Genomic DNA, 12407 nt, shown 5'->3' on the forward strand with positions numbered 1-12407 from the left:
ATAAAAAAAATTTAATAACAAAGATTAAAATTTGATAAAAAAATCAAAATAATAAAAATATATATATTAAAAGATAATTTAAAAAATATATTACATAAGTATTAAATAAATGAGAATATTAAATTATAAACACATTAATAATAATAATAATTAATCGTAATTTATTTGTCCAGATATAGTTGAGATGCATTTGTAATTCGTACTAATTATTAGATAATTAAATTTTATATTTTCATCATTAATAATTTCATTTATCACAAATTACATAGGAACAAAAGTCATCGTTAATAATTTCATTTATCACAAATTACATAGGAACAAAAGTCACTATCTACTTTATATAGAATACAGTGAGCATCTTGTTTGGCTTTCCCTTCATACAAAACCCTACAAGGCACGGACTTGAGATTTCTAAGACCCTCTCTCTCTCGTACTTCATCGGAACCGAAACCCTTCGCCGCAAAAAATGCCTCCCAAATCTGCCAAATCCAAGGAAGCTCCAGCTGAGCGACCCATCCTCGGTCGATTCTCTTCTCACCTCAAAATTGGCATTGTATGGTTCCTATTCTCTCTCCAAATCCACAAACTTTGGATTTTGACACTATTCTCACCTACCCTTTTGCAATTACAAAACTGGGTCCTCCCTCTTTCAGCACCCCCTTCATGCTTTTGATTGATTTTTTGTTTCCAACTTGCTGATTTTTATATGATAGTGTCAGATAATAGTTGTTATGCATTGGAACTGAACTGTGAACATTTAGTTGCTGTCCCTTTGTTTTTTTTTAAATGCTTGATTGAGTCAGTGAATTGAAAACTTTAGTTTTTCATGTTAGTTATTGTTCCTTCCTTGTTCAGGTTGGCTTGCCAAATGTTGGAAAGTCTACTCTCTTTAATACTCTCACCAAGTTGGCAATACCTGCTGAGAACTTCCCCTTTTGCACCATTGAGCCTAATGAGGCACGGGTCAATGTACCCGATGAACGGTTCGAGTGGCTTTGCCAATTATTCAAGCCAAAAAGTGAGGTATGTAATGGAAGTTCACTTTTTGTTATTAGTGAATCTGTGGTGGCCTTGTTAATTGAAGTTCACTTTTTGTTAATCTGTTAGTTAGCTTACACTCAAGCTGATTCCAACTTTTAAATATATTTGTTGCACTTGACATCTTATGTTAAATGTTTGTTATTGATGGATTAGTCATTCCTTCCTGTATCGTGGCGTGTTTGTTGGCATTGTAACCTCAGGTCTCGGCTTTCTTAGAAATCCATGACATAGCTGGATTGGTCCGAGGTGCTCATCAGGGGCAAGGATTGGGGAATAGTTTTTTATCTCACATCCGTGCTGTAGATGGCATTTTCCATGTTTTACGTAAGCTGATGCCTAATCTTCTCTGCACACTTTTTTTGTCAGTGCTGCATTATGAATTTATGACACTGTGATGTCAATTTGGGAGTTATTAACCTAGACCCTTGCTGCTTGTTTAGGTGCATTTGAGGATCCGGACATTATTCACGTTGATGATACTGTTGACCCAGTCAGGGATTTAGAGGTCATTACTGAAGAATTGCGGCTGAAGGTATGCATAATTAGCAACTTTAATTTGTTGTAAAAAAGTGGGTTTTGAACCAACAATTGTTTTATTTTGTTTGATGAAACATGATTTTTATTGATAGTTTGCAAAGCATGTGCTCTATTAAGGGGGGTTTCCTAACAGATATATGGAGCAATTGGGTTGCTTTGCTCCATTATATCAGTTTTCTTCTTTGTTTGACCTTTTTTTAGCATTAAGGAGGATAAAAGGAGGATCTCTCATCCTCCATTTTGTTGTAATTTCTTCTTTTCATCTTAATGAATTTATTCTTTTATGTAAATATAAAACTTATACCTGTTTGATTGATCTGTTTGTATACTGTAACATAACTTCTAAGCCTTCCTCCCTTTGCATATCATGCCAGGATATTGAATTCATGGAAAGAAAGATAGAAGATATTGAGAAAAGCATGAAGAGGAGCAATGACAAACAGTTAAAAATCGAGCTTGAATGTTGTCAAAGGGTTTGACTTTATCTTCTGAGCATTATATGATTCATTTTTACCCCCATTAATGAAATGGCCATCTTTTGTTTTGTATATTTATATAATTTGCACTTTGCTCCGTACCTGCAACCTGCTGTATTTGCCAAAATAAACTGGCACAATTTTCTTGTAACCTCACGTAATTTTTCTGCAATCACTTAATTGTCACTTTCACATTTTTTCCTCTTCTCATTTACGAAAATTATGGTGGCAATCTTCATGTCTTCAGGTGAAGGCATTGCTTGAGGAAGGAAAAGATATACGTCTAGGGGATTGGAAGGCTGCTGATATTGAAATTTTGAATTCCTTTCAGTTGCTGACTGCCAAGCCTGTTGTATACTTGGTAATGTTCTCTCTCCCGAGTAGGAATTTGTTTGACTTTGGAGTGCAAAAGTCCTTATTGTTTATTATGTACAAGTTAGTACTTAGCAATGCCTGTTGGATACTATTTCAGATAAAAATACCTCATCATGTTAATTTGGCTAGTAGTGTTTTTTCAGTTCTTATTATGGCTTTGAGCTTCTTATTAGTAGGCATGAAAATGGAAGAATGATACTAAGTAGCTGATGCTGATATTTTGTTATTAACCTTCACTTCCTTTCTCTACTTTGTCTTCTTTTTCTTTTCATATATCCAACGACCCTAGTTTATGAAACCATCATTGTATATGTGCATGTGCTATTTGACAAATGAAAAGTATTTAATCAAGAAATCATTGAGTTAGTAGATTATCTGTATATCTTATGGGGAGGTAAGCTGTAATGTAGGCCTTTTGATACTGTATTTTATTACAAATTATTTCTGGGAATAAAAAATGCTTATTAGTGCTGTATAACTTTGGGATATGTCTAGACATATGTTCAGAGATGTCTCCATTTTTTTTCATGTTTGAATACAATTTGACACTGTTTGAATATGGCTCAACAAACTATGATCAGATGACTTGGATAAAAGATTGATTATGTGATTGCTTGTTGTGATTTACTCCAAATTATGTTTGTAAGTGTGTGAATGGTTCAACTTATTTTGAAGAAATAATTGTTTATTTTTGTCAACTTCCTCAAAGAGCTTTTGAAAAAAATGATTTCCTTAAATTTAATCTATGTTTGGATTGATGAAACGAGATGGGACAAAAGTGAAATGGATTAAAATGGAATGAAGTGGAATGGAACATAATGGAAGGAATAAAACCTCAATTCCATTGTTCGGATATGTTATGATGGTATGAAACAAAATTCCAATTCCATCTCATTTCTCCCAAATTGGGGTGAAAGAAAAATGACGGTAAACAATGAAATAGGATGGAATAGGTTCCATTAGTTTCCACTATATACCATCCTCATTTTACCAATCTAAACAATGGAACATAATACCATTATATTCCATTCCCTTCCATTTCATTTTATCCTCTTCCCCCAATCCAAATCGTGTTGATTATTTCATATCGAAAGGCATCTGTAGCCACACAAGTTGGCGAATCAAGTAATCTGGTTCAGTATATCTCATGTAATAATTCTTTCCCTTCTCCCATTCTGGGTTATGAACCTGTCGTTCAAAATTCACACAAACCTTTTATCTGTGAAGACTTCCTTTCACTCATGCTTTCACGCAGACTTGTTTGCATATCCAAGTAATTTTTATTATTAATTTTGTTTTCCCGGGCATGTGATATTCCAAAATTTTCAGAAGTTGCCTTATCGCCATTTTTGTTGTGTCATACCTATAACATTTCTATGTTGGTGCTTTCTAAAGTATTTACCTAGTCAGTGAGGAGTTACATCAAGCCATAATTCATATTGTTCTTTAGTGTCATGCACTTAAGATCTATTCATATGAAATTTCTATCTCTTGATACCTAAATTTCATTCACAGGTTAATATGACAGAAAAAGATTACCAAAGAAAAAAGAACAAGTTTCTGCCCAAAATTCATGCATGGTATGTATTTATGTTTGTTTTTTATTTTATTATTTTTTATATCCTTTTTCTTTCTTTCATGAATCATTTAAACCTTGTCTCTCTCCATGACTACCTTTGTAATAGTATGAAGGATGCCAAAATTGGGTGCAAACTGCAAATTATTCTATATATTTATGTGCAAAGTATTCAACAAGTGTGCACTTTGTACTGAATTTTGTGCTACTTAACTTAGATGTCCTTTCAAAGATCTTCCTAAAAATTGCGTTTTGTTCTTGGCAAGGTGTAAATGATGGGATGGAAGAATGTCTCTATGTTTGGTCTACGATTATGGCTTGATGCACATAGGATATGCCAATTTTCATTCCTAACATTCCATTCCTGGTTTTGACTCATATCAGCAATAGGTAACAAGAGCACAGTGCAAGAGTGGGTGTGAGTGAGTGCAACTGCAAACTAATGAAGGCATCTTCTTATAGTTATAATGCAGGAGGTGCATCTCACGAGCACCTTTGTAATTTATTTTAAAATTATATGTCTAAACTATTTATAAGTAGAAAGATTGAACTGCAACTATGTGCTCTTCTACACACATAAGCTCTTTTATTTATACAGTGTTTGCAGTAAATAAGTAAGAGTAATTACTGGCTTAATTGATCTAATTACATCCTAACAATTGCAGCTAATCAATTATAATTTATAAAGATAGCTGACTTGCATTTTACATATTTTTCATATGCTCAGTCTAACACTATCAACAAATCTTTCAAGAATTTACATATCCTTTTGTAAAATTATCAGTTTTCAAGTTTTAACTATTATAATGTTTTCTTTAAAAAACAATTTTTGGAAAAGAAAAATGAAATTTTGCATATAAATAAAAAAATCATACTTTTTTTAAAAATACTGTAAATATGATTCTGTGGCATCAAAGAAGACAAGTATTGGATGCTGACTGTACAAGTCTCATTGGGAAAGTAGACTGTAGAAGTCACATCACATGACTGGTGGATCAGCACCCAGCAGCTTGTGCTGACAAATTGATCTTACTGCTGAGCTAGAATTTTTAGGATTTGAGTTGATCCCACATATGCTCTAAAGTAGGGATCCACCACTACTAGGTTATGGATTGAGAGCTTATTTATCAGAATACTGTAACAGCACCTCTGTTCCTTCAGCCACACAACTGGCTGCATGACAATGGATTTCAATTCATGTAGTTATTAAATTGAAATGATATTGCAGGTTGCAGGTTATAGTATTGTTTCTGTTTGAATTTGAATACTAATGTCATACTGCTTTTCCGTGAAAGCAGTGTAACCTCTCCACTTGTAGAAGAAAATCTTGACTAATTTGGCACATTTTTGTTTTTCCTTATGTAACAGTGTTTACTTCTAATTTATAATTTATTTTCTTATTGTGCCTTATTTTTTTGTTTTTCCTTTTTATTCTGTCAATGCTTGGTGTCTTGTAATGTGGAAAAAGAAATTTAATTATCATTGGATACCTGTGATCTTCAGGGTCCAAGAGCACGGTGGTGAGACTATTATTCCTTTCAGCTGTGCCTTGGAAAGGAATCTTGCAGATATGCCACCAGATGAAGCTGCTAAGTATTGTGAGGAGAACAAAACACAAAGGTCCGTTCAAAGTATTTGTTGTACTGTTGTTAAATGTTTGATTGCAAAATTAGGAACTCTTTTGTGGCTTTGCTATGGCTAACGTGCGATTTTGATCCCCTGATATCTTTTTCCTCAAATTTAATCACTCAATTCTTTTAATTGCTATAATCAAGTCTTTCTGTCAGTTCTTCTCTACCTAAAACCCTTAAATCCTTATTTTCTACTCAAAATAATCACTTTGAACCCTTTTTCGTGCAAAACCCACTAACCAAAGCATGAAATTTACCATTAGACTTTACTATTAAAAAGATTCAGGTAAGGTGTCATCTGGATTATGAGGCAATAAATAGGCTAAAAACATGGTAAAATTATTAATTTAAGAATAACTGATCAAGGTTCTATTAATAACCTGTTTGCTGTTCTCATATTTGCCAAGTTTTTTGATTTCAGTAATTCTGTGGGGGCATTATTATTAATTTTTTTAAATCTGGCTTTTGGGCTGTTAATTGATGGAGTACCAAGATTCATGAAGGGAGAGGGGGTTATGGGTGCAACTTGCAAGTAACAAAGTAAAAGACACTGCTTAATGTTTCTTTCAATATTTTTATCATGATTCCCTCTCATTGCACTTCTTTCTTCTCGCAAATAATATTTGTAGAGAGATTTGAATGCAGAACTTTGCTATATACTTTATTTCTTTACTCCTTTTTTTGTGGAGAATTTCTTATTTGTACTTTTCTTTCCTCTTTCTGCTATAAAAAATATTATTCATCTTGTAAAATAAAAAGCTGTTGGTATGACTGTACATGTGCTTTCTTGGAGTTTTGCAACTTTATTTTGACTTTTGAGTATCATCATGTTAGAAAATGAGTTACTACCCTTAATTCCAGTTAGCTTCTATCTCAGTCCCATAGTAATCAAATGGCTGATCCAGGGCACAAGTCTATCACCTAGTGGGGTGGAAGAGAGAGACAAAGAGGGAAGGGGAGAGAAATAGGTGACAAAGAGGGGGGGGGGGGGGACAGAGTGTGCACCAAGGCTTTGGGGGTTAAAGAGTTCAGTGAGGCTGGGAAAGAACAAATTTTAAAAATTTTCATTTTAGGTGTTATTTGAAATCCCTTAATCTTACTTGGAAAAAATCCCCATCATTTTAAAAATTCTATGGGATTGATATCCAAACAAGTCATTTGATGTATAGCATTTTAGAATTTTAAACCTCTTAAAAATTGAACTCCTCTCTCAAAACTCCCCATCCAAACACAAATGAACTTCTGTGCATGTATCTATCCTTTTGAAGTGTTCTGAGAATCAGCAATGACCCATTTTAACAATTTGAACACACGTACCTTTTTGATCATTATATAACTACATCAAGAGCTTATTATGATTGCTTTGCTATTTGTTAGTACTTTTATCTCTTTTCACTACAAATTTTAGTTGAATACTCATTAACATTGAAGAGTTGATATGTAATTATATTTTGTATTGTATATGCTACTAACATGTTACATTCTTCATTTCAACAGTGCTCTTACCAAAATAATAAAGACTGGATTTTCAGCTATTAATCTCATTTACTTTTTCACTGCAGGACCTGATGAGGTAATGTATCTGCATACCTACTTTCTTACTGATAAAAGTTGTCTTAATTTTTATAAATTTGCTCTGATATTTGTACAACAGCCTCACTAAACTATAATTCTTTTACTTTCTTTGCTGTTGACTGTTAAGATTGTGCTCAAGTATAAATTCTATCATGCAAAAAAGATTTATTATTGGAATTAGAGATAAAATTTACAACTCTATAATTAATTAGCTTTGTTATGATAAATGATAAATATATAAAATTACTATAAATAATCTTTTCATTTTTTTCCCAAGGTGCATTTATCACTTCTTAATATCATTTGGTGAACACATAAAATTACTTAGCCTTTATTATGCACATGAAGGAGATTGACATCCATAGATAATTTCATAGATTGTCGAGTAGCGATGTTGCACTGAGAAAGTAACTAATATTTAGAATAGTTGTTACTCTGCCATTCCACAGTTCCATTGTGTCTGAGATGCTGTTTCTTTTGTGTGTATGATAATGACGATTGCAATGTCTACAATAATTCACTAACAATTTTTTCTATTCTTTCTCCATGTCTAACGTCGCGGCATTTGTGGCCTTTCATCGATTAAATAATTCTTTTGGGTGTTCTCAGGTTAAGTGTTGGCAAATTCGACGCCAAACAAAGGCTCCCCAAGCTGCAGGGGCTATCCATACTGATTTTGAAAGAGGATTTATTTGTGCTGAGGTGAGTTCATGAATTTTGACATTTCTTGATTTTGATCTGCCATATTCTTCCTCCTACATATGACTGCAATTATTGGTCATTATAATTCTATACCTTTTGATTATGGATTCAAGTTATTTGTAAAGGCTCAATTGCATCCCCCAACATGACTATGGGAATCTTAGGATGTTGCCCTTTTTAAGAAAAAAATGATTAAGAATACCAAATTTCTGAACAATTTTGCACGTCTGAAAAGAAATGCAATTTTCCATTTTGGTTTGGGCAAGACCTTAGCTAGGTTTGCCCATCCCATTTTCTGCATGACACATTCTGGAGTAACTCAAATTGATGCAACCATGTTTCCTTTGGCAAATTGGTAACCACTTAATGCTACTTTTGATGCAAAGAGAGCAATTCCATTGAATAAATTAATTAGTAAATAGGAATAAGCATCCTTTTCCCATTCCATTCGTTGGTACAGTAGAAATAAAATGCCCCATGGTAAATGATTATGCAGTTTGGTGCATGGGATATAATATAGATTAGAATCCAAAGTGAGGTAAATCACTTAAATATCCCTGACGAGAAAAATTAAATAAAAATTAACTTTTTCATATATGTTTTGTTGTATAATACTAATATCTTTTTTTGATCAGCAAATGTTAGTTTTTTTGTAGCGGGAGGAATTGAACCTATGAACTTTTCCTCCCTCCCTTCTTTTACCACCAAGCCAACATTATAACTCCTATAATACTAATATCTAAGTTTTTAAAAGGTTAATTAAGATGAAATTTTAAGTGACTTAATAAAATAAATCTTGATGGTACTTTTTTCTCAATGATTTTTCTTATAATTAATCTGTTTTAATTATGGCCATATGCTTTGTGATATTGCTACAACATTCAGATAAATGTTAGCATAAAAAACTATCTTAAAAAATGAAACCAATAGATCTGAAATGAAAATTATACTATGGTGAAAACTCCAAGGTCAAATATCTAAAAGACAAAATTACACCACCATAAACCCATAAAAACTTTTCCATTGGTATCATCTATTTTATATTAAATTAAGAAGTAACTTGCGTTGTTTTATGAATTACTTAAGGATATATTAGAGAACATGCATGAAAATGAAATTGTATGACTAAAAAATATGGAATTCCCCAATCTCCTTTTTTTGAACAATAGCATTCCACAAATTTGTGGATGAGATTCAGAATAGGAATTACATTCCTTTTTCTTTTTTTATAATAAACATAGGAATCCTTGGATTCCAAGATTGAATACAAGACAACATTCCATTCCTTCACACCAAACTTAGCATTAAATATTTTCTCCATGATGCACATTAAGAAGCTGATTAACTCTATGAATTTACTAAAGGGTAAGAATCAAATTAAGCCATGATATTTGAAATTGGGTCTATGGTAAGACCTACACTGTTCACAGTTAGATTATGCATTGAGATCTGTTCAAAAATCATTGATCAGGTTTTAATTTTCTAATTAGGAAGAGGTACTGCATTATTCTCTTATTTGAAATTGCAAAATGAACTGTTTGTGTCAATGATTAAAAATTTAAAACGGCTTGCCACTATTTTCGTGACCTATTTTATTTGGCATAACCATTCCACTTGACAATGCATTTTGTTCTCTTCACTGGTTATATAGTTAACTTATCATAATTGATCCGTTTAATTTTTTTCAATTTGCCATAGATATCTTTTCTGTTTCAATGACTTCTGTATTAACTAATATGTTCAATCTTGCAACAACTGATCTGGGTGACTGCTTCGTGAATGTTGTTTCAGGTGATGAAGTTTGAGGATCTAAAGGAACTTGGTAGTGAGTCAGCTGTGAAGGTATGAATTTATTCTTTTGATGCAACATATTGCTGTTGCTTCCTAAAATGTTGTTGTATTGGCCAGCATCAGATTGATAACTAGTGGTGATAAAACAAAGAAAAATATGGGAATATCCCATATTTTTTTTGAGAATTTGCTGGAAAAGTGTGGAAAGATCCTTACTCACCTGGGCAAGTTGAGATTGAAATTCAGGTCTAATAGCTTAGGTTAATTTGTCTTAAAAATTGAGATCGAGGAAATCTGCTCAAGCTCTGTTTTTCTGTATCTAGATCTAGGTTCACCTAGCTACATGATTTTATTGGTATGTTTAAACTTGTTTAGCACTTGCATTTGTGGTATTATCTTGGAAATTGTTTTAACAGAGTCTAATTAAACTGAATAATTGGTATTTAGTTCCTTTTCTGATGGAGGCCAGTATTTAATCTAGCGGAACTTGAATTGACACAGCTGTTTAATTAGGATCTTTTACAGAAGAGTCCATAAAAGTCCTATTTTGGGATTAAGCCAATCTCTGAACAGTGGAGAAGGTCGTCTAGAGAAGGAGGTTCTATTTCTTAACAAATGATGAACTATATAGAAATTAAAATAAAAAAGTTTGTGATGCAAGGATAATAGATGTTGTATTTGACTGGAGAAAAGTATTAGGACCTTCTGAGAAGTTAGTTATTTGTTGGTGTAGCGAATTTTCTTTTCTAGTGGATCTATGTATTCTTGGAAACTTCCAGTGACAGTTTTACAAGAGCAACTACTGTGCAAATGTCTTGTTCTAAATTTTATTGTACTTGTGTTAATTTTGTGAGAGGACCAGATTTTGACTTTGTTTCTATCTTTCCTTTCAGAAATTTCTTTGAAAGGAATAAAGATAAAAAAAAAAAAAGATGAATGCTAAATTAGTCCCTTAAAGAATTATGCATTTAGCTGAATTAGTCCGTCAAAATTATGTATCATTGACAAATTAGTCTCTGAAATAACTAACATGGAAAATGGAGGAAACTTTCAGAGACTATTTAGCCTCTAAAATTTTCAGGAACCAAATTATCAATGCCATATATACTATTAGAATTCTCAAAGTAACTGCTTGCTTTTTGCAAGAAGATTTTAAGTAGAAAGTGTTGCACTTTGCAGAAAGAAATGTATTTGTCTATTTTGCACCAGACACATAGGATTTCTTAACAGGAGTCCGTTTGACTATATGTGCTCATTCTTTTTTATTGTTGGGTTTCTGACTTTTGATGCTAAATGCACTGAATTTAGGTTATGTGCTATGCATGTGCATTGGTTGCTGTCAGCATATGAAACCTTTTCATTTGTGTACTGTGCTACCATGTGCTTCCAAACATCTAGCATTCCCCATTGCACTCTAATATGTGTATATTGCTTCCTTCTTTTAAAAACCTAACCTTTTCTTCTACTTTTTTTTTTTATTGTGTGGTCTTTTAGGCTGCTGGAAAGTATAAACAGGAAGGGAAAACGTATGTGGTCCAAGATGGAGACATTATATTCTTTAAGTTCAACGTTTCTGGTGGGGGCAAGAAGTAAATCCAGCGATTCATCTCAAATAGCAGAGCTGGTTTTGCATGGAGTTTGTTTTATTATAGGTGCCTACCATATTGCACAATTTGTAGAAGTTTGAAAATGTAATTTTTGGACCATTTTCAATATTATTTACTTATTTAGGCTTATTAATATCTCTAGTGGATTTTGACCTCTCACCTATTTCCATGATTTATTATCTATGCTATGCTACATCTTATAGCGGTTTTGAATGTGAATGTTGATAAGTTGATGCTTTTGTATGTTGGGTCAATTAATTTAATAATACATGGGTGCATTCACGTAAATTCGATGGACTGGGAATTTTGCAGTTACTACTTACAAGGGAATGGCCGAATTTCTTTGCTTTGGAAACGCATTCAATGTAAAGAACCGTGCGTTTGGTTCAACCTTGAATCACTTATTGCTTGTTTGAAAATCAGGCAAAAATACTTGAGGCAAAAGGATCAGAATTCTTGTTTTTGTTTTTATTTTACTATCATTCGTTGGATTGCATTGAATTATGTGTCATAATAATGTAATAATTATAACTGTAAATTAAACATGCACTTAGAATTTAATGTGATTTGTAGAAGTATTTACATATTTAGTATTGACTCTATAATTGATTTTGAATTAAATAATAAAATAACTTATAATCACTAAAAAAGTGACATGATTAGTTTTTAGTTTTTGGCTGAGGAATATTCTCGTTCATCCCAAAAATAACTTTTAAATTATACTATTGACTTGCCTTAATTATATCATTAACTTGTTTTTAAAATAAAAACATAAAGTATTTTAAATAAGGTTATATTTGAATAATATTGAGAAAAAATTATGCTTTATTCTATTTTTTTTTAAATTCAAAAAGTATTAAAATACTTTTGAAACAATTGATTATAAAAAATTATAAAGCATTGGAGATTAAGGTTTTCACTCTTTGTAGTTTTCAAATAGGCACATTACAAATAACTACAAATACTCATGGAGATCTCACTTATATTTAGTTTGAAGTCTATTTTACATGTTAGATGTTACTTTTGATCAGAGCCTTGGCCATGACAATACAAATGAGGCCATTGCCTTAGGGCCCTTTTCAACGTCTTAGTTTAT

At 32.3% G+C, this 12407-nt stretch overlaps 1 protein-coding gene across 1 annotated transcript; it reads left to right on the top strand.

The window, feature by feature from the left end:
• The first annotated feature begins 359 nt into the window (after positions 1–359).
• LOC114367925 (obg-like ATPase 1) lies at positions 360–11599 on the top strand. The gene is made up of 12 exons (XM_028325187.1): positions 360–553; positions 856–1023; positions 1242–1365; positions 1482–1573; positions 1953–2051; positions 2302–2415; positions 3945–4009; positions 5509–5625; positions 7134–7209; positions 7821–7913; positions 9705–9755; positions 11199–11599. Exons 1-12 carry the CDS (start codon positions 467–469, stop codon positions 11295–11297), a joined length of 1185 nt encoding a protein of 394 aa, XP_028180988.1. The 5' UTR covers positions 360–466; the 3' UTR covers positions 11298–11599.
• The last annotated feature ends 808 nt before the right edge of the window (positions 11600–12407 follow it).

This window comes from Glycine soja, chromosome 9 (genome assembly GCF_004193775.1).
Source record: "Glycine soja cultivar W05 chromosome 9, ASM419377v2, whole genome shotgun sequence".
Lineage (NCBI taxonomy): Eukaryota > Viridiplantae > Streptophyta > Magnoliopsida > Fabales > Fabaceae > Glycine > Glycine soja.

Coding starts and splice junctions, on each gene's coding strand:
- LOC114367925 (XM_028325187.1), top strand. CDS start 467: ATGCCTCCCAAATCTGCCAAATCCAAGGAAGCTCCAGCTGAGCGACCC. Junction 1,366..1,481: donor TGGCATTTTCCATGTTTTAC/GTAAGCTGATGC, acceptor CTGCTTGTTTAG/GTGCATTTGAGGATCCGGAC. Junction 7,914..9,704: donor GAGGATTTATTTGTGCTGAG/GTGAGTTCATGA, acceptor ATGTTGTTTCAG/GTGATGAAGTTTGAGGATCT.